The 23,695-nt window shown below is 34.4% G+C and overlaps 1 protein-coding gene across 4 annotated transcripts; it reads right to left on the reverse strand.

The window, feature by feature from the left end:
* On the reverse strand, window positions 1-23,643 carry LOC118747784 (gamma-glutamyl hydrolase-like). Of its 4 annotated transcripts, XM_036481913.1 has the most exons (7): window positions 23,198-23,643; window positions 14,276-14,459; window positions 13,608-13,972; window positions 5,371-5,421; window positions 4,906-5,242; window positions 1,487-1,584; window positions 1-1,402 (listed from the first exon to the last, which is right to left on the reverse strand). In XM_036481913.1, exons 2-7 carry the CDS (start codon window positions 14,375-14,377, stop codon window positions 1,042-1,044), a joined length of 1,314 nt encoding a protein of 437 aa, XP_036337806.1. In that variant the 5' UTR covers window positions 14,378-14,459; window positions 23,198-23,643; the 3' UTR covers window positions 1-1,041. The 4 variants fall into 4 exon arrangements, with proteins under 4 accessions (XP_036337806.1, XP_036337809.1, XP_036337807.1 ...); XM_036481916.1 differs by lacking the exon at window positions 23,198-23,643 and having other exon boundaries at window positions 13,608-13,965; window positions 14,021-14,369; XM_036481914.1 differs by lacking the exon at window positions 23,198-23,643 and having other exon boundaries at window positions 13,608-14,201; window positions 14,276-14,357.
* Window positions 23,644-23,695: the final 52 nt, after the last annotated feature.

Raw genomic sequence — 23,695 nt, forward strand, 5'->3', positions numbered from 1 at the left:
AAATCATTTTTATTACACTTACGAAAGGATAAAGTAATTTTAATAGCTCACTAGCTTTAAATGCCGCTTTTTTAAATACTTTTTTACAGAAATGTGTATATAAATATTTACTTTTCATACTCTACGATTAAGGCATAGCTGCTGAGTTTAAATATTTTTAATGCTTAAATAAAGTTGTATCGCCTAGACAGTGCTACATAGGCATTTTAACAGATAGTATCATTAGATCAGCTGATTAGATTTTTTATTAATTATCTGGTCTCTGAAGTGTCAAATATTGTTTATTATTTTTTCTATTTTGTTTATCTATTTTCAAGTGAAACAACATTTTTGCATAAAAGGAAGCGATTGAACGTTATTTTGGAATGATCGCTTAAGTCAGGAGCACAAACGCTGACTACTGGGTCTTACAGAGTAAAAAAAAAATACCAAAAAGACATTTAAATTTATTTTTTTTTTAATATTTGTTTATATATATTTAAAAAAAAAAATCTGAAATTTTGTTTGACACTTTAGAGACCAGAAGCAACCATAAAATACACTTAAATGTTGTTTTTTTTTTGTTTTTGCTCAAATGCCTCTTTGATCTGCCTTGGGGGAACTAAAAAGAACCATAGAAGCATTCACCGAACTCGAAAAGTTAGAAAATTCAGCCTAAAAAAAAAATGTTTTCATAAATACTTGGCAGTTCGGTCGAAGCTTTCGAGCTTTACAAGACATTTTCAGTTTGAGTGAATACACCTATTACATTCAAAATTGTAGCAGTGCTAGATTTAGGCAGGCATTAAAATGCGTTGATGACCGTCTCTCTACTTTAATATGCTTTCATACTTTAAGCTCTTTGTTTGCACATACATACTTACATATATGTAAAAAATGCATTGATTATCATTTTCTAAAGGAACTACATACAAACATACATACATATTAGCAGCGAGTGATTATCAAAAATTATGGCAACAAAATAGTTAAACAAGCAATAAAATTAATGACTAAACTAAATGACCGAATAGCCTAAAAAATTCTGAGACCACTATGACGTCATACACGCCTCCACGCTCCCACGACACATATCGTAATCAATGCCAACAAACAATGCCACTGAGTGGCACCCGCTAGAAATGCTGATGATGTGCTGGCGTTATATGCCTCAAACAAATATTGTTGGACGAAAGCAGAACCCTTAGCACCCGTGTACACCGGCTGATAGTTGTAGATGAGCGCATCGATCTCCTCTGTACGATTGGCGAAAGAATGTCGATTTTTACGCACTTCATTCACAAAAAAGTCTGCAAAATATTGTGACGCGATGACAGCTTGCGAAGTGTGTGTAATATTTCGATTAGGAATGAATTCATAAAGAATTTTTTCCGGATGAAATTGCACGCCATAAAATGGATATCTAAAATAAGCGGAAAAAAAATAAGAAAGATCAGTAGCGAATCGCGTGCAAGGGTTGCTATTTTAGGCATTAGCAGCTACATACTTGACATGCTCCACGGTCGATATGAATTCTGCGCCATACCAGTCATTATTGACGCTAAGCACATCCCAGTACTTGTTGAGGTCGTACATGGCAAATGTCTAAAAATATAAGATAAAAGTTTGGTGGGGACATAAATAACTACATACATTTTAAAAGCGACTTGAAATTACATTATGTTAGAGAAAATGTTAGTAAGTGGTGCCTAAAAATAGGCAAACCATTTGTGTATATACGACTAACCGTTAAAAAAGCTTGCTGCTACCCAATAGGAAAAACCTGAACTAGTGGCGTAACTTTTGGTATTTGTGTTGAGTATTTGTTGAATTTTCTAGCCGTTGGCTAAGTTTAGAGTGGCATTTTCGTTTGCAAAAATTGCACATTAGGAAGAAAGAAAGTATAAAGTTCCGACAAAAATATCTGAGTGCAATTTTAGATCTATGTATGTAGGTGATTTTACCACTAGAAATGCAGATAATTTTTCACTAACTTAAATCTATCGAAAATGGGATGTACATAGATGGGTTTGAGAACAAAATTTCGTTTAAATTGATTAAGTCAAATATTTCTACGTAACCTTCTGGGTTAATTACTTTATCTGGAGTTAATATTGACTTCATGATTCGATTCATTTACATGGTGAGCGGAAAATCATACATTTTATGAAGCCATCGTAACAAAATTTTTAAAATATTCGATGACGAAATGGGGTCCGGGAATGAAACCACTTTTTCAATTTAAATCAAGAGGGCATCAATCGATTGGTACACTTTTTCTTATTAGAAACGTAGGAAAGGATTGTTGTATGCCCATATAAAACGTAAATATGTATATATATTAGGGTGGTCCAAATAAAGTAAAGTGGGAATTTTAATGCTGCCACCCCCTGATTGTTCTATACCAAACAAATATACTCGAGTTTTTTTTTTTTGTTTAAATCAAAAATTATTTAGCGGTCCCTCAAAGCGCTCAAAGTTTTTTATGTATTTTATATGGGAAAAAAAAAACAAATCAATATTTTTCTGTTGTTTTTTACCATCTTTTGGTATTAACTATTTTTTATAGGTCCCCAAAAACTCCAAAAAATGAAATGGTTGGACCAACTTTGAAGTAGCTGGTACTTACCGTTGATTTTTACGCATTTTCTTTCATACCAAACAAATTTCGAAAAGATTTTTTTATTCTAAAATTTAATGGGCTAATAAAAAAAAAATTTTATTAAAAAGTTGAACATATGCATGTAAATTTTTTCACGTTCCCTGAGTTTTGCACCAAGTTTAGAAGTAATATTTGTATGTTTTTGTTGTAGTATGAGACATATTTTTACAAAAAAATTTGCGGAAAAAATTAAAATACAAATTTTTCATATATGTGTTCATTAGCGCACACAAGGGGTGGGTTTTGGGGTTCAAACCCCCCTAAAGCTAATAACCTCAAATACAATCTGTATCTTAAAGCTAAGAATCCAGCTCTCAAGGAAATTATAAGAAATATTTATTATAATTTCTGTTGCTTGAAAACGCGCTTTGCTTTTGCTGTAAATTTTCATGAGGGAATAAATATACGAGCATTTTTTTTTTTGAGAGCTGCAAACTGATTTAAGAAATTTTGGTAGAAGAAAATTTCTTTTCCATTTCTCGTCCGTCGTTTTATATGAATTTTTCGTTTTTTTCGGTATTTGAAATATTAAAAAAATTTAGCAATCGTGAAAATTCACCATCTCTATCGAAAACCAGAAATCGAAAAAATGAACATAGAAGTGCAAAAATTCATGGAATCCATAAATTTATTTTTACTGACTCTTTTTTAAAATTTTTTATTAGGTACTTTTGAAAGTTGAGCGCATCTTGAGTTTATAGAACTTATTATTAAGCAAGTAGTTTTTAAGGAAAGAACACAACCGACTTCAATTCTCATATTCAAATTTAGGGGTACCGTTAATTTCTTCATGATCCAATCATCAGATCTCTAAAACAAATTACGGGACCTTGAGGTACTATCTTTCTAATAAAAAAAGGATTATTGAAAACGGTTCACGTGGTTAAAAGTTATGTATTCCGGCGAGATAATAACCTCCCTTTTTTTTGAAGTCGGTTAAAAGCGTTTGAGTTCTGTTAATCTGTAAATAAAGTGCAGTTTATGAATTTTAAAACGTTTATTTATTTATTACTTACTGTACATAAAACTTGCATAAATGTATTTTAAAGAGGGTATTATCTGAAGCAAATTTTCAGTATTTTCCGGTGATATATCTTCAGAAATATAAAACCCCCCCTAAAATATATTCCTGGGTGCGCCCCTGTATGTGTTATGAAAAATTCTCTACACCAATACTTTTTGCCGTGAGTGTATGGAAAACAACGAAAATATATATGTATATGTAGCTCAGATTCAGTATCTGCTAGTGAAATTTTCCCAACAGGGTAACTACATACATTTTAGCTAGTATTGGTGTAGATGAGTACACACTTGCATTGCTGCAGACACGTGTTTCTGTCCCAAACAGCGAAACTTAAAATGAACAGAGATTTACAGTTCCACTTTATTGATTCTTAATGATATTAGTTACTGACATACATACATACATACATACATACATACTCACAAAACCATACATATATATGTATTAGATATTAGCGAGATACAATGTCTCTTATGCAACGCTATAGCTATAGATAAGCAGTTAGAAACTGTGAGTAATGCACTTATAAATATCTCTAAGCCTCTTTTTGACATAAAGTAATGCACATATAAATTTAATGTTATCACAAAAAGATTAATTTTTATACTCCTAAGCCATGCATGACTTTTTGATTATTTATTTTACCATAAAAGAATATATACATATATATCAATAAACCATAGTTTTGTTTTTGAAGAGCATTATCGTAAAAATATTTTCGCTGATTTGATACAATAAATGAAATATTTTTTTCTTCCTGATTTTATTTTCTTACTAGAAAACTAATTTTATACCTGTTTTTGCATTAATTGCTCTAAATCTGTAAGATCCAAAAGTAGTTATATTTCCGAATCGGATTTTTTAGGGGTGTGTCTCTATATAATGCCGCAGTATTCGAATTTAATTTTTCTACTAAAAAAGCCCTTAAACCATTTAAATTGGCTAATAATATCCAATCAATAAAATTTCTTGATCAATTCTTTGAGTCACAGTTTGTAAGCATCCTCAGGGTACACATTGCGTATACGTAACGCATACGAATGCGTACTCCTGCACAAGTTATCAACGCATTTAACGCTCAACTAAAGATATACGCTTATATATGTATTCCCTTTGAATTTTTGCACTATTCGTAATAGCTATTAAAATTGCTATTGCGGCCAATAGTTATGCTAAACGTCACTTTCCACTTGTTATGCTCTAGCAACTCATCAACACCATTCATTCTCAAAATACTTACCTCCTTCGTAAAGCAGAAGATGTGAAAATTTACTGTTACATTGTATGTGCTCAATATGTGCAACACTTCAGCGCTGGCATTGCCAAACAGTCTGCTATTGTTGTAGCCTTTCTCGAATTCCAGCGGTAATGCTTGCGCCGATGACGAGCACTCGGTGCGTAAATCTGTACGATTCGCTGTTAAATAGATCATAAGCTCATAACCCAAGCAAGTGCCCCAAATGGGCATATATGTGCCGGCCTCATTCATTTCAATGGCAATATTGTAAATGTGTTGACCAGCATCGGCATAGCCACGCGATTGATTGAAATAAGTTGCACCGCCTGGCAGTAGGACACTGTACGCCAGAGATGTGACGACAAAAGAGATTAATAGAAAATTTAAATGTTTATTTATTTGGTACAGAGCTAAGTGTGTAAAAAGGAAATCAAGTTGAGCCTTTCACTGCTCGAAAATCAAACTTACCCGTTAATTTTAGACATAATGTCCTCGTAGTATTCTTTCTCTCGCCCAATCCTGTAAGTAAATATAAAAATTTCCATTTAAGACTGGGCATTTACTTGCGCTTATATACTACACGTGTACATACATATCTGGCTAAAGGCCTAAAGAGACTAAGGACAGTGTCTAGTTATTACACACACTGCCAATCTTAGATATGTAGGGTCGAGAGATAAATTTTACGGGAGTTTTTTTTTTAATTTTTAAATCCAAAATGGACTATGTATTTTATGCATACCCCATTGTCTAAAGGTGAAATGGCGCTTATGATATTTTTCCTGAACAAGCTGAGAGGTAGTTATCAAAGAATTGGCACTTGCGATAGTTTTTAAGTTGTATAATCTGTACATTTATAAACAAATACGTGCGGGTACTTTAAGGATTGTTTAAAAAAAAAAACTGAATTTTAAGTCAATCAAATATAAGCACTGCTAATCAGCAGAATAAGATCAACATATTTGAACTTCAACTGTTTGGTGCGACTACTAAATTGTCCACAAATTTTCTTCGTAGATGCAGTGTTACAGCTCATTTAATTTTGTAGCAAACATCTAAAATGACCACATTGGCGCTACTCTTTGGTAATTTTGTAAATCAGTTATTATATTCCTCGACTCGTCGTTTGCATTAAAAAATATTAAAATCAAAGACTGCAATTTTATAAAAAACGCTGAAGTGCAAAAGTTATGATAAGTAAAAAGATAAAATCAAAATCTTATAAGCAGTTTTGAAGAAGAGAAACGGTAAAATTAAATAATTTCGAAAGTGTGAATCTAAATAGGGGTCGATATGATTCAACTAAACTGACTCATTTTATGCTTTTTATTCTGGTGTCATAAATTGTGAGTTGAACAAAAGTAACAATGTTCACTTAGAAGTAAAATTTTATAATAATCAGAATTATAAAGAATATTTCGACTGCTGAGTGGAAGATCGACCTACACATCTCGGCAGCTGGTTTGAAAACGCCTTATCTGAGAAAATGGCTCAAGAACGCCCTATCTCAACGTTGTTCAACCAAATTCTGAAATACGCCGTTCTTGAAAAATTTTCTGAGATAGGGCGTTTTCTAACAATCGATTTTTTTTTCCAAGACTCAGAAAAGCGTCATACATTAATAGCGGTCTGTCAAAAGAAAGTTCAAAACTATTTCCAGAGCATTGGTAGGTAGGGAAGATGGAGTCTGAAATTTGGATTAATATGGTGTTTCTTAAGTAATCAGTCATAAAATACTGTCATAAAAAGATATTAAACGCTAAATAAACTAAAGAAACATAGCCAAAACTTGCTAAAATATCGCGTCCCAATTTATATTTGGGTCACTGCACATACATACATATGTATATACATACACACATACATATGTATTCGCGCGGCTATCTAGTATCGCTAAATATGACTTAATACTAAACGTTTGTCATTATGAATAAGTCTTTTATAAATCATTTAGAGTACAAACTTATCACTCCAATGCCAATGAATCAGCAAAATGTCAAAGAAAAATGGCAGTCAGAAAAGTCGGACGTCAAATGATACAAACGTTATTTCAGAGCTTAAAAGAGTACAAACGCGTGCGCATAAAATCAAAAATGTAAATAAATATGTTTACACATAAATTAAAACAGCGTACAAAAAAAAATCCAGAGCTTTCGCTTAACAGTGAACGCATAATTGTGCGTACACACACACTTCGAACATGCGTATTGTATGTTATTTGGATACTTTGTTGTACAAGTCTATTTTTAGCACAAAAACTTGACACTGATTAAATGCTTTGCAGCCGCCGAACGGACGAACGTCATTAGGTAGATTTGAAAATATTTATGTCCGCTTAACGGTTTTATGTGTGTGTTAATGCTACAAGTTTTTGAGAAATCATATTTGTATATGTAGTATGTCATGTTCAAAGGAAGACATCAGAGTACCAGCAAACCGATTGATGTCTTATTCAGGGAGATATGAAAGGGCAACTTATTTGCCGAAATTAATTTGTCTCTAACTGGTCAAATATCTATCTTTCTATATACATATATATAATATGCGAAGGCATTTTTTGGCCAGGAAAATGAAATTTTAAATTAAAGCGCTTAATCTGTAGATGTGCAAACTGGTTTTATTTTTTAGAAGAGAGTTGCCATCTGTTGAACATTTATATTCGAATTATTTAAAAATCAATGCCATCATGTCGGCACCGTTCGTTCGATCTTCCGAAATGAGGTGTCAAATTAAAAGACTTGGACTGTAGATGTGCAATAAAGTTTTACTTTTTGAAAAGAGTTGCCACCTTTACATAATTATATTCAAATTGTTTAAAAAATAAATCAGTTATTACAAAATGGATATAAATCGAAATGGTTTTGAAAAGCTTTGTTTCTTAGTCGAACTATATAGGAGGGTTGCCACCTTTTTAAAATTTCATAATAGTTAAGAGAAATATGTATCACCATATGGGTGCCAAACGAAAGGCGTTTCAGAAAATAGTAGTTTGAAAATATTTTGAGGAGAGTTGCCACCTGCTTGCAGTGTCGAATTTAGTTTACTTATACACAATTTAGATATACGAAACACCAAAATATGGATGACAAACGAAGGAGTGTTAAGAAATCTTTAGTTTGAACGCTAAGAATATTTTTTAGGTATTGTAAGAGGATTGCTACTTGCTTAAAAAGTGAAATTCAAATTATTTATTAAGTTAAATGAATTATTAAAATACGGGTATCAATCGAAGGTGCTTTGAAAATTTTTTATTTCTGAACTGTATTGTATTCACAGGTCAAAGCTGTTTAAAAAAAAAACAATTGAAAATAGTAATAAGGAATCGATATAGATATAGACATATATGTATTGAAAAAGGCCCTTTTCTCCGATATGCTCCTTTGGGACTCTTTTTGGAGCCCCCCGCCCCTAGGAGCATCAGCGCACCGCACAGAGAGTTCTAATTGCGCACCCGGCGGACTCCGCTGGTTGGCTGGGAATAAGCATGCGTTTTTCATCTTTCAATTGCAATCGATTTCCCCGCCACAAATTTGGGGCCTGTTTTCAATTTCCGTGTGTGAAAAAATGCAAATAACAGAAATGCTTAAAACTATTCACACATACAAACTTCGTAAGCTCTCAGATATGTACATACAGAAATAATTGCGCACTTTTGCAAACAAAATCCATGCACATATCTATGTATGTACATACATATTCATTACAAATAATTTAAAATCAATTATGAAGACTATTTATGATTTCAATTTTTGCTATTTATACATGTGTAGGCATGCAAAAAAATCCCCAAAATACTACGTATGTATTCATATAATATATTTAAATACCTGTGAGACTCTTGTGTGCTAAAAAATTTAAATAATAAATTAATATTAAAAAACACGCAAAAAATTAACAAATTTCGCTACTCGCACGATTAACTACAAACATTTAAGTTGTTTTTTTTTTAATAACATTTAGCTGTGGACCACAGATCGTGAAGATTCATTCACACATAATAAAAATTAATATCGCATTATTCAAATAAACAAGCAAAGTATGAGCTGGAACGTTTTTTGCGTTTAATTGTGTATTAGCTCATGCATTTATTATTTTATTTTGCAATTAAATTGCTAAGTTTATTTTTGTTCTATTTGTTTAATCAAATCACCCGCACTCTTGTATAAGGCGAATAACACTTGAAACGAATACGTAAAAAAATTGATTTTTTGTGATGTTAGTGATACATATTTGGTTATTTTATACCAATATATTTACATTAGATTGCCACAGAAAAAAAGTTTGCCGCACACCTCTGACCCTAAAGTATTTTTGCAAAGCAATTTGGAAAACATTTTCTTTTTTTTTTGGTCGCCTTAAAGTATGATTTATCGACGTTCTTGTCTCGAAGAGATATTTTTTTTTGTTCCCCAAAGTTCATTGACCACAAATACAGGGTTCAAGTAGTTACGCACCAGATCTCAGTTCTTATAACTCTAAATTGTTCATTATTCCAGTAGAACAATTTAAAAAAAAAAAGTATTGCCGAATATGGTGTCACCGAAAACTAGATTTGGCTGAATATACATTGCGTCTATTTCCATATTGTATACTTTTAGGCTACACTGCAATTCATTTAGCAAATTTTGGCGACGAAAATTTAAGTATCGATTGTCTTTTTGACTTCTAAATCACCAGTTTTGTAATATCCTTTCGGGTAGGCGTAAAGAACTTTGTATTTTTTGTATTTCAATAACCCTTTCAGTAACTCTTCAGTCTAATCTATTTTTTCATAATTAAAAACTTTTATTGGTTTTATTGAGAACAGTTGCTTTAAGCAAATTATGGAATTAAGATAAAAAAAAAATACCAAAAATTAGCCAGTATACGGTTTAGTTTTTGTACTGAAAAGGTTAAGAAAGAAAGGGACAACACCTGAAAATGATATTTTCTATTGCAACGATAAAATCACCTCCCTTTTTGCGCTTATGCATGTTAAACTGTTACCTTTCGGAAAAACGTCTTAAAGTCAGGGGCTGTAACGGTTATAATCTTCATTATAAAAACCATAATTTAAAATTAGGCTTCTATTTTCAAGATCAAATTTAACCGTTATTTTATTACTTCTATTTTTCGGTCAGAATAATCGTTATTTTTGGATTTCCATTTTTTCGATAAATTTTTGATCGCTATTTTCAATTTTATTTTAAAATTTTTAAAACTGAGTGAATTGGGATTTTTTTTACATATTTGCAAAGTTTTTACAGTTAAATTTTTTTTTTACCTTTTTACAAAAATATAGCTAACCAAACCGTATAAACTGGGTTTTAAACTTTAATAGACCATAAAATAAAAATACGTGCTAACTATTGCAAATCCATTGAGTATTTTAATACAGGATATGTATACTTTCAGAAAAGATTAGCAAAGTCCGCGCTGGTTTAAATTGCCATAAAATTGTCGCACAGTGTAATCAAAAACTTGCAGCATTCGTTTTGTTGCGCTAATGATCGTAAGTAAACCAATTAAGTGCACACAGTTTATTCGACAAAATTTTGTTGCATATAGTAATTAACATATAGAAATACATACATGCATACATTCATATTTAATACAAGATTTTAAAGACTTCCCCGTTTAAAAGCTCATCTGTTTGTTTTTTACTAAGTAAATATTACTACTAAATATGATAATCGATGAAAACTGTGTTTACAGTAAGTGAGAATAGAATGATTAATCAAAAAACATGACAAGCGGAAATCAATTGTTTTTTTTTTTTGCTTGATTTTATTTTATCGCTTAACTGCTAGTACTAACTAACAGCTTGCACTTTTATGAGTAAAATGGTTGTAGATACATAGATTTACATACATTTGTACATATCTACATGCACGTAAGTATTTGATAAATCTAAGTACTTCCTATATTTAGTAAAACAAATTTGCGGTGGTTTCTTAAAAATAGTATGCTTGTATGTATTTCCCCAGGTAAAATTAATTGAAATACAAAAGATCACTGTTGATATGAAGTTTGTTTTCCGTAGGTAAAAGAAAATAAAATTATAATTAATCTACTTAAAATATAAATTTTTGTAACGGATCGATAATTGAATCTTCGTTATTCAGAAGCATACTTGAGAATAAGCAATCTGTTGCAGAACCAAAAACAATCAGCGGGAAGCCAATAACGCTTGAATGATTTAGTCTTCTTGAGCTTGATAACCAACCGCTGCTTTAAAATAAATAAGTTGATGTGGTCTAATGTAAATACATACATGTATGTATGTACGTGTACATATATTCACATATTATGTATGTATGTAAGAATCCCACATGTGTTTTCAATAATTGATAAGCTAATTTATTTACAAAATCAGAACAATCGCAGAAGCAAAATGTGTGAAGTGATTTCTTATTTATTACAAAGCCAGCGTCGTAAGCTGATACATATGTATGTATGTACATCTTTTTCGCAGATTTTTTACAAGTAGTAAATGTTTTTGCTTAGATAAGTACATATATGTATATACATACATTCAAATCAGTAAAATAAGAGACGATATTCAGTTATGCCTTAGCAGGTTTGAATAAATTTAGTCGTCTGCCATTGGGTGGTCGACTTTTTTATGAGTAATTCTGCAAAGTTTTTCGTGCTGTTTCTCTTTGATCGTATGAATATTCATTTATATACATATGTATAACATAAACCAAATTTTGTGTTTGCGAAATTCATAATTTTTTTTTAGTTGCGTTCATAACCTACGTGTGCATTAGGGTGGTTCAAAAATGCATGTGAAAAAGTAAAGTCGGAATTTTAATGCTCTCACCCTATAGGATTGTTCTATACCGAAAAAACTTATGCCTCTGTTTTTTTTTTTGAATACAAGTTTTCGTAGAAATGTTATAGAATTCTTAAAAGCCAATATTTTTCGATCGGAAAGTGTTGTTTCTCTGCAGGAGATTGCCAGTAATAATACCCAACTTTCAATACTACCGATTTTTTATGGGTAACCGCACTGCATTTTTTGAGGTTTTTAGCGGTCTCATTAAAAATAGTTTATAATAGAAAATGGTAAAATAAAAAATTGGGTATTATTACTAGAAGTCTTCTTCTTGATTTTCCATTATTCTATACTATAAAATACATGGAAAACTTTGACACTTTAAGGGACCTCTAAATATTTTCTTATTTCAAAATAAAAATAAAAACAGGGTTATAATTTTTTTCGGTATAGAACAATACTAGGGTGTGTGAGGTTTAAGATTCCGACTTCACTTTTTCTTGACCACCCTAATGTGCTTACATTAGACCGTACCTTAAAAGCAAAACCTTAAAAGCAAACATAAAAAATTTCGCCGTACACCCCTGAGTCTAAATGAAATTTTCAAGACAATCTCAAAAAAAAGTTTGCCGAACCTACGTATGTATTTACTTTTTTTAGTAGCACCAACATTTGGCAGTAAAATTTTTTTTATATAGTTCTACTGGATAAAACGAAATGCTTCCTTAGCAAAAGTCTGCTTATTTTTGGCTTTTATTTGGTGGTATTAGGGTGGGACGTTAGGGTGATAAGAACTGAGATCTAGTGAGTAAGTACTAGAACGAGTTATTTGAGGTCAATGAACTTTACTGCAAAAAATTGCCAATTCAAGACAAAAACATTAATTTATCATACTATCGCGATAATATGACGAAAAATGTAAAATGGCAATCCTTACGCTCGGCCAAAAAAAAATATCGAAATTGGCTTCAAATCGAAATGCGTCCTTGGCAAAATTTTAATGATTTTTGGCGAGTTTTAATTTATTGACATTAAGGAGGTATGTTAGGGTGATAAGATCTGGTGGGTAAATACTAGAATGGGTTACTTGAGGTTAATGAACTTTGGAACAAAAAAGGTGTCGCCTCGACATAAAAGCATCGTTGTGTCATACTTTAATATTCGACAGTATATGCCAAAGATTAACGACAAAAAAATTTTATTTAATTTTTACGTGTTAATGTTTTAAAAGAACAAACAAATGACCACGTGTTGATTTTTTAAATATTCGTAATTTTTTTCAAACTGAATTTTTTTTTTGTTATTTTTCTATAAAAATAACTTCCAAGCTTATCCAAACAAATAACTCAGTTTCAAACTTTATACAAAATTTAGGAAAATTCAACAAATTTTTACCATAATTTCAACTTTTTAATCTGAATCTTTAGCACATTTTTGGGTTGCAGTTTTATAGCCTATAATATTCTAGTGGTGATTTGAAACATTTTCATATTTGACTGTCAATATTTCTTTTGCTTGTATAAATTGGTATTTCGCCACTTTTGTTTTTAAATTTTTTAATTAAAAATTTTTTTTTTTTTTATAAAATTCTTAAGTATTCAGTCTTTCCAGGCTATCTAGTGTTAAAGTCTGATTCTCCTACCTTTTTTTGGGACATTGATCTAAAAAGTCACTGACTTCTTGCGGCAATACTTTATGAACATTATAACCAAAAATTTTGTCACTTATGTTGCACAGTTGGTAGAATAAACATTTGTTTTTATCGTCTCAACAGCGAAAATTGTCTACTGGGACACATCATCAATGCATAGCACCGCACTTAATTAAAAGTTCATCGTTATCAATTGTCAATACACACAAACCTACTAATGCATATTTATAACAATTTAAATGAGCACACAAATACATATGTGCAAATGTAAATGAACAACGATTTTAAACTCACCAAATCGGCACCACACGTCCGCCGGCACCCTCAACAAATTTCACATACGAAGCGGCTATATAACTCTTGTAATCCTTTTCCGGATAATGGCGCAGCACAAAATTTGACACTTCCTGCGTGAGAATACCGATGATTGGGCGCGTATTCTCCGCATTCACATTCACCGTAACGTCATCGTTGACATCGCCATACGCGTTGATGCGTTGTCGAGCGCCAATGTGTGCCGCAGAACCATTGATAAAAGATAAAATGCAGAGAACTGGCAAAAGTGCAACCGCAGCAGCAGCAGCAGCGCCTCTTGTCGGCAATTTGTAGGCGTTAATATTTGAAATGAATTGCATCGCTAGGCCCACTAATACTATGCGCTGGCGGCAATTAAAACAAATGTATAGATAATAAATAATAAATCTCACTTTGAGTAGTTTTGTATGCAAATGAAATTAGCGTGTAATTGATTTCACGGCGGCAAATGATTTCTGCACATGCGAATAAATATTCAGCTAGCTTCTGTGGGCGCGCACTTTCAACGTTCGACTGCGACAATGACTAGCGGATTTTTGAATATTTACAGGTGAGCAGCAACCAAACAACCAACTGAGTGGTAAGAGGTACGTACGTATGTATGTGTGTAAGTATATACGTATTTTTATTATACTATAGTTGTATACCTGCAAGGGTATAGTAGCGCAGCTAACACTTCCAGAGTATTGACTCAGCAGACCCCCACCGTCCGACCAACCGACCGTCCGACCAATCGACCAATCGACCATACGCGGCAATCAAGTTTTAATATTTAATTGAACGCAATGTTTTGATTAACGAATTGTTTCGCATTGCTGAATGTGTGGGCAGCTGAAATTAAATGAAGAGAGTACAAATAAAATATTGTACTTAATTTATGTGTGGTATGTAGATGCATACATACATACATAAGTACATATGTACTAAATATGTTGTGCATATAAACAATCGACAATCAAAATTAAATCAAAGAAATATGGCTTGTGCTGAAAAATACGTGACTATAAGTGGTCTAAGGATAGATAACCAAAAGAAATTTTGTATGGTAGTGATGAATTACTAAATGAACATTAGGGTGCGCCAGTGATGGCCATAGGTACTTTAATTCTTTTATATTTTAAAGAGCCTTTTTGTTACTAAATACCGATATACAGCCTCTTCTGAAACTCGTACGATTTGAAGTCGCTGCGATTTGCAAAATATTTCTGAATATTTCTAATGAAGGTAATAAATATTTCAAATGGAAACTGGTCAGAAAACATCATTTACGTCATAGCCATCGATTAGGTGCCCAACTTTTGCCTATTTGTTAACCTCAACCTCAAAAATATGTAGGTCCCACACACCTAAATAATACTTAGTATTTATTAAAAAATGCCAAATAATAAAAGATTCAGGAAACGAAATAATACTTAATTATTTTCGCTTATTTATTTTTTGTTTTTAAGATATTATGTCCCAGCTTCGCTTTCTGATTTTTCGAAATTCTTCGAACATCGTAACTGAAATGAAAAAAGTCGTGACTAATATGTTATATATTTTTTTTTCATAAAATGATTTGGGAGTTGTATTTCGATGAAATCCGTCATATCAATCAAAAACTTAATTTTGAATTTTTTACTAGTTACGACTTTTTGTATTTCAGCGACGATGTTTGTTACATTTTTTAAATAGTATTTAGTAAATACAATTTTGCCCATCACTGGCGTAGGCAGTGAAAAAATCCTCACAAAGTAAACAGTTAAACTATACCCACCACAGTGGGGAGGTGGAGTTAATTACAACTATTTTTCTTTCATATGGGCATTGACCCGGTCTAATTAACATGCGGCCGCTGTGGTGTAGTGGCTAGCAGTGTGTGCTACCATTCCGCAGGGCCTGGGTTCAAGCCCGGAAAATTAATAGCACCCACCCTTCTCGGCAGGCAATGGCAAACCTCCGAGTGTATTTCTGCCATGAAAAAACAGCTTCTCATAGAAATATAATCGCCGTTCGGAGTTGGCGTAAAACTGTAGGTCCCTCCACTTTGTGTAACAACATCAAGGCGGACGCCCCAAATCCGAGGAGAAACTAGGCCAAACACAATATGGTAATATTGTGTAAGTGCCAATCTATTACATACATATAATGCATACTAATGACTTTTCCTCGAAAGGAAATATTATAATAAGCATGTATGTACCTACATATGTGCATTAGAGTGATCCAAAAATGCATGTGAGAAAAGTAAGTTCTATATCAAAAACAAATACCCACATTTTATATTAAAAAAAAAAAACTATGTTTCGTAGAAATAGAGTCATAGAATCATTGAAAACCAATATTTTTTATTCGGCAAACTCTGTTTCTAATCAGGAGACTTCAAAGCATAATACCCATTTTTAATTAGTAACGATTTTTTATGGATACCTCTATTGTCTTTTTTTGGGGTTTTGGGGCTTCATAAAAAATAGTTGATATTAAAAAATTTTTAAGTACACAATTGGGTATTATTCCCTGAAGTATCCCGAAGAGAGACATATTTTGCCGATTGAAAAATATAGATTTTCAAGGAATCTAAACCATTTCGCCATGCGCCCGTATAAAAACCATGGGAAAGTTTGAGCGCTCTCAGCGACCTCTTTCGGTATAAAACACCCCTAATGGGTGAGCATTCAAATTCTGACTTACCTTTATTTTGGACCACCCTAATGCACATAAGTATAAGTGCATGAATTTATAGCATTAAGGGTATGTATTCTTACTAATAATATCTAAGCCATTCATATGTACATAAGTAAGTTTATATACATAATATGTATGTACGTATTCGAAGTACATTCATATCAAATAAATACCTGTGTACTTTTTTGTCAATTACTTTTATTAGTCAGTAGCACTAAATTCACATTGCTGGCCTTTGTAGATACTTACTACATATTAAATAACCTGTTATTATCATCGACATGTTTGGTTTGTTGTTTTTTTAGCCAACGGGGAATCACACGTTGATGATACGATCTTTGGTCATTTAATAAGCAAGAACTAAATGAAGCTAAGTTTGAACGCTACTTACAGTGTGATTTTGCAATAACTTCTTATATTTATAAAGTATTTTAATCGGCAACTCTCAAAAAATTTAGTTGGTTTCTGTTTTATTGGTGCACCGAAAAGAGACAAGCCTTTCTTAGTTTTTGGTCCATACGCGGCAGAGTGGAACAGCGCGTCCAACCAAGTGGAAGCGAACCCACAGGTGAAGATGTATGCCAATATACATACATACATACATCTGCTTTTGCTTAAGGTCAAATTTTTTTTCTTTTTTCTATCTAATTTCATATATGTTATTCTAATGAAAAAAATCGATAAATATCGATAACAAAATCGACAAAAATATCGATAAAAATATCTTTAAAAATACCGATAACAAAATCGATAAAAATATCCATAACAAAATCGATAAATATCGATTAGAAAATCGATAAATATCGATAAATATTGATTACAAAATCGATAACAAAATCGATAAATATCGATAATAAAATCAATAAAAATATCGATAACAAAATCGATAAAAATATCGATAACAAAATAAATAAAAATATCGATGATAAGATCGATAAACATATCGATTATTATATCGATAAGTCCCGAGAATCCCGAAAATCTCTAAAATCACAAAATAGTTCCCAGATTGAGTCTCTGTGTCTCTCTCTATATCCTTTCCTCTTTAAATGCCTTTATTTTAATCTTTCTTCCCCTATCTTCATCTTTTCTTTGATCGATATCCTCATCCTCCTCTTTGTCTTTACTTTTAGGTTTATCATTTTCTTCATCTACATATTCCCTTCACCTTTGCCCTTATATATATAAGTAAAGTGTTTAAATTCACCTTGGTCTTCATTCTTGCCATTATCTTTACGCATCTTTTTTTTTGTTTTTATTTTTGATCTTTGCCTTTATCCTTTTCTTTATCTAAGTACGTAGTCACTTTTACTTTCATTCTTGTATTGGTCTTTTTCTAAGTGTTATTCTTTAACCTTTTATTAGCAAATTTTTGTTAAGTTAATACCATATGCATACACACAAGAAGCACTTGTTTCAGCACCAACCATTTCCGTTGCACCGTTTCCGTTGCATCATTTCCGTTGCACCGTATCCATGTGCAATTTCCTTTGAATTTGCCAATTTGCTCCCAACCAACCAACCGCCGGTAAAGAAGTTTCACTTCAAAAAATTACCATGACCTTTCAGAGGACCCTAAAAAGTAGGGAGCTCTGGTTTTTCACCTTTTTTGATCTCAAATAAGTATGCAATGCAATTTTTTATATTTTTTTTTTTATACTCTCGTCCAAGGTACATTGAACAGGTAGTATCAGTAGAGCAGCTGATTTGATTTATTCTCAAATTATTTGGTCTCGAAAACGTCAAATATTTTTAATTTTTTCTCACGAAAATTATAAGTTGTTAAAATCCATTTGCTTGTGAAACCTTTTTCCACACAAAACAAGCGATTGAATAGCAGCTTTTGGAACGTTCGCCCAAATCGGCAGCACGACCGCTGATTACTGGGCCTTGCAAAGGATGGATCAATGCTTCGAGAAGCAAACAAATTTACTAGGAAAGAAAGTTGCATCAATTTTTATTTTTTCCAATTTCAATTTTTTATTTTTTATAATTTTTTGTATTTCACATGGCACGCTTTGATTTAGAAGAAAAAATTCAGAACAGTTGTTGACACTTTCGATACCAGAAGCAACAACAAAATACACGCAAATGTTGTTTTTGCTCTACTGATACTACCTGTTTAATGTGCCTTGCTCTCGTCAAAGAATTCATTTTTTATTCAACTGCTAATTCTCCATCTCAAAGCTATAAAACACTGTTAAATTTATTTCTCCAACTATTCTCGAGTTAGCGCCACTCACGCGAACAGGGTCATAGATCGTGCATAGAATAGACTCCAAAATCGTATCACCTTTTTTCAGCATCGTCGCCGTTTCTGCGCCATATAACTTATAGAACGAGTATGAAGAGAGACTTGTAGACTGTAGTTTTTGTTCGTTGAAATAATGTTCTGTTTTTTAATTATCTACCTAGCCCAAAGCAGCACCTGTTGGCAGCAGGCTTGATTTCCAGGCTTACATTACCTTTGATTCTTCACTACTGCAAAATTACAACTGCCAACATTGACGTGTCTCCCGATGCGAGAAAACACTTTGTGTGTTCTTAGGGGGACTATGTAGACTGACCTCTTTTACTGAGCTGGAAAATGCTGCGCTGAAGTCTCTGGATCACAAGCCGGGCATTGTCAGTGTCATCTTCATTTGCCAGCAACATCGTGATCTAGCGGTCCTTTTTAATTTAGACGATGCCTCGAACGATGTATCTCGAACGATAGGCTACAGAGGTAGGTCGATCTTCCACTGAACAGTCGATATGGATGCATGATATTCAACTGTGGGGTATGACCAGTGCAACCAACATTGACAGGATCCAAAGATTTCAATTAAAAACGCTATGGGCCTTAGCCTCCCGTGATATGTCCGCAACGAAAGCATATATAGAGACCTTGGTATAAAGTATAAAATAAAACTGCGTAATCACCCAAATCCTCTGGGTACCGACCAAACACCCGTTTGGGAGCGAGCTAAAGTGATAAGGCGTAATACTTCGCGTGCGCTGGGTTTGGGTCTCGCCATTTTAAAAACCCCGCCACGTTAAAACCCCGCCCAATGAAAAACAAAAAACAGCCTCGGATGAAACCCCCTTTTTCTGATGACGACCAAGGCAAACGTATTAGGGACTATGATTTGATGGTATGCACCTGGAATATCCGGACCCTTAATGGGGAAGGTGCCTCTGCCCGACTGGTTGATGTCCTCCGGAAGACTAAGGTTGACATCATCTCGCGGGGGCGAGCGATATCCCGGCGAATTTATTGATTGAATGAGCAATAATGTCCATGGATTTTATTTCGCTTTTGAAAATGTATGCGAAATAATATCAATTGCCCTTATTTCCGTTGATCTTGTTACCTGTCACCCTACCAGCCTTTTGTTCCGCGACGTTAAACCAGCTGTGCTCAACCCCAGAGTTTCAGCTAAATCATTGTAAATTAGACGTATGATTTTTAAACTTGTTGTTAGGCTTAATAGGTGTGAGTCAATTTGATCACCTAAGGTTTCTAGGATTAGACGATCTTTGAAAATCTTGTCTATGTTGGATTTAACCGTTCTGAAGCCACCCTGGTAAGGTGTAATCAGTTGGTTCATGAAGAGCTTCAGTTTTTAGGATAAAATCGCTGATAGAACCTTATACAAAACACTTAAGTAAGTAAAGGTCATATCCCGCGATAATTGTCGCAAGCAGCAGGCAGGAGAAAGTTACCATTAACGTCGTATGAGTACCCAGGCACAGTGAAATATCTGAAAGTTACGCGGCAAACGAGCTAACAAAGAGGGTAGCTGATCTACTCTCAGTTAACCCACGGTTAAATCCGGGCCAGTTTTTCAGTGCCTGTTTAAACTAAGATTGGCCAATGAAAGATTGGCGAAAGAACCCACCTGTTCCGTTACTAAGCAGATCTGGCCAAGTATCAATAAGAAAGGATCAAAAACTTTGAAAGGGCTGCTTGCTAACAATTTTTGTCGTAGCTACAGCACTATCTCTGCCACTGCCCCCCTCAATTGACAATCTTTAATAAATATATATATCTTTCAGTGTTAAGCTTCGTTAAAGGCGGTTTGGTAAACTGTTGTTTGGTACTCGGTGATTTATCAACTGTGAACGTCCTTTTCAGCATAGAAATAAATTAGGAGTGTTCGCTATGCAACTGCCAGTAAGAATTAGCCAGTAACAAAATTCAGAGAATAAGGTACCTTAGTCTTCCAAAGAGAGAAACTTACTAAGTTTTGCGCGAACAGGAATTAGCAAACATTAGAAAGCTTCACTGCCATCTGGCGTCCACGGTTGCATTTCGAGCATAATAAATTTTTTTAATTATTTCAGGTGGAAATCAAAAAAATCTGACTTTCTTCAACATACGCTTCAATTTCTTTGTGGAAGTCACCCTTTCGGATTTCCTATTTCGACAGCGGTGTCGAGTGCGTTCCGATTACGAATACAGCTTTTTCAGCCGAGTACCTTTCAAATGTTTGGAATTAATTAAATTAATTGAATAAACAAATATTTCATACTTCTTTCATTAGTAAATCGCAACAAGATTGTTCATTTTTAAATTTAACGAACTTGTTGATTCAAATTAATGTTGACAAAAATGCAACCGTGTGCCACAATCCTGCTTGCAAATTCTTACTGGCAAAAATTTTCTCAGCAAGAATTTGCAACTTCCCCTCCAAATGAAATGTCAAAATTGCGCTCTCTCCTTGCAAGTTTTACTAGGTTTTTGGCTAAACGAACACGATTTGGTAACACTTGGTACCAACTTGTACAAATTTTTTGCATAGCGAACACTCCTAATAAAAATTGTATGGATGTCCAAAAGAAAACTTTTTATTTTTCATACAGAGAATACCTCTTATCAGCGTAATATTGATGTGTATGCATATAATTACATACATATGTATGTATTTTTGATGAATCGTAGAATGTCTTTATTACATTGGCTTTCGTCTCTTCGCCAGAAATTTTGTTATATGATGATTTTTCCATGATCATTGATTTTTCAGTTGAAAATGTTTGCTGTTTAGTTAGGAATTCAGAGCACTCGCTAGGGCAGTCATTAGGTGCATTGGATGACCAGAAACGAAAGGGGTTGACTGGTTCGGAAGTCAAATGGTATCTTCGCTACCTTGAGCAAGGCAAGATGCCAGATGTAGCAGAGGAGGAGGATAGAGTCAACAGAGGGAGAACCGCGCCCGCCGAAGAGCGGAAGAGCGGGGCAAACACTAGCAGAGAACCCGCGCCTGCTGGCAAGCAGAGAAGCTGGAAAAACTAAAGCCACTATAAACTCGCGCCCGCTGGCTGGCGGAGAGGCGGGGAAACAGAGACGCGACCCGAGGTTGTTGTTGTTGTTGTTGTTGTAACGGCTACTAAGCCCCGTTCGGGTCGGTTCATCCGTCAACGTTGTCGTCAATTTCAGCTAGGGGGAGTGTGCGCCTTCCACAGGCACACAGCTGAGTTGGGTTCTCAGGGCATGTGAAGAGGTGCCGGGAGTCATGAGGCGATGAGGCCGGGCATTGGTTGGGCACATCCTCATTGATTCTACTCAAGTAAGAGTTTAGCCGGCTGCAATAGCCAGAGCGAAGTTGGGCTATTGTAGTGCGGGTCTCCCGAGGCAGACAAAGTTCTGTCCCGTCCACGTCCGGTGGTTGTGTACCTAGAACGGCGCCTGTCGGTAGGTTGGCGGGTCCAGAGGTTGTTTGATAAACCTGTGGACTTCGTCCGTCAGTTCGTAAAGATGCCACCTGATGTGCCTTGGCGAGGGCTCTTCCGCGACCAGCTGTCCGCTGGGATGGCCAAGTCTGTGGCTCCCAGCAAAGAACCCGAGGTAACCGCACCCGGTTCAAATCGGAAGAGCGGGCAAATCACACCACCAGAGCACCCTACCCACAAGATGCAGCGGGAGCACGCACCCTCTCCAGCATCATGGCTCGGAGGCCTAGGTAGGCAATCTGACACAGGGCGGGACCCCTAGGCAGCTGAGTCTAGCGGTTATGCCGAGAGCCTTCGCTGCTGTAGCACTTAGCTTAAGATGAGCTTACCAGACTTCAGGACGCCATTATGGATGAGATATTCAAAGGGTGGTTATTGTTGTTGTTGTAGCAGCATACAAGTTCCCCAAAGGGGTTTTGGGGAGTGTTGCTGGAGTGACAGTCCTTAGCCAGATATAAATCTGGGTCGTTCCGGTTACGTAGACCCGACTGTCGTGGGAACGCATTGTTGTTGGTCGCACCAATTGGTGTTCTGTGGGGTCTACTTTAGATCCAGCTTACTCCTTGTTGATTGCAAATATGATAGGACGGCAGCATGGCTTGCAGAGGTTACTCCCAAACTCTAGGGTTGGAAGAGCCCCGCGTTGTGTACCAAGAGGGGTGATAAAATCAATCCGTTGCTTAATATTACGGTGTTCCTACCAAGGAGCGCACACAAATCGGCAGAATACGCTCAAAGCGCAGAATGAGGGCTTGCACACCTTTGCAAAACCAGTAAGGGCCAAATTCACAGTGCGTAGTTAACCACTGATAAGAGTTTAACTATTGATTTTCATATTCACAACGCTCAGTTAACAAAAGTTTAAACCAGCATGCACCCATAGTTAAACTCTTGTGAAATAAATAATTTTTTTGTGGAACGAATTTCAAATTTGAATAGAAAAGTATTGATTTTAAGAATTTGTATATTTTCAGGCGATACGAATTTCCATATTTAACTATGTGACTCTGAATATAAATTCATAATTAAACTCTTGTTGGTGGTTAAGTTAACAATGGTTTAACTAAGCACTGTGAATTCGGCCCGAAAAGTTTTCTAAAAATTTTGATAGTTTTAGGTACGAGTACACTCCTACATTTCAGTCGCAAATCGAAAAATACCATGTAAGCGCAGTGCATAACGGATTAGGTTACCTTTTTTGACATATCTCTGATTAGCTCCTGCTTTTTATAGGCGATTGGCAACTCCACTCATGACAACAACAAACCGTGTTTTGTGTTAGATGGATTTGCTTAGAACCTGATAAATCGATCACTTAAACACGAATACTAAACATTCGCCTTTTTATTAATCACTTCACACCCTCAACAACAATAATGAAATAATTATATAATACTGATTAATTTGCAACGCAAATACATGCATAAAACACTTTATTTTTATATATTTCAATGATGCAAAAACACTTTTTGGCAATTCCAACCGATTAGCGTTGATGTACGATTTCCACTGTTTTGTACTGAGCAGCTGATCGTCGCCATATGTTTGTGTTTACATCGATGGCGTCGCACTTTTTTTTGTTGTATTTCTTGTTTACTATGGGATTTAATACCAACAAATTCAATGTCATCCAAATAACTTAACCGCTTCCCTCAAGGAAACTTTAAACTGACAATGAGTAGAGTACATAA

Source organism: Rhagoletis pomonella, unplaced genomic scaffold (genome assembly GCF_013731165.1).
Source record: "Rhagoletis pomonella isolate Grant_MI unplaced genomic scaffold, Rhpom_1.0 Rhpom_scaffold_00012, whole genome shotgun sequence".
Classification (NCBI taxonomy): domain Eukaryota; kingdom Metazoa; phylum Arthropoda; class Insecta; order Diptera; family Tephritidae; genus Rhagoletis; species Rhagoletis pomonella.

What these genes read in the sequence shown, in the direction of transcription:
- LOC118747784 (XM_036481913.1), bottom strand. Translation starts at nt 14,377, where the DNA reads ATGGTCGATTGGTCGATTGGTCGGACGGTCGGTTGGTCGGACGGTGGG. An exon ending in GGACGTGTGGTGCCGATTTG is followed by an intron (nt 5,422 to 13,607) that starts GTGAGTTTAAAA and finishes ATTTACTTACAG; the next exon opens with GATTGGGCGAGAGAAAGAAT. An exon ending in ATTATGTCTAAAATTAACGG is followed by an intron (nt 5,243 to 5,370) that starts GTAAGTTTGATT and finishes TCTGGCGTACAG; the next exon opens with TGTCCTACTGCCAGGCGGTG.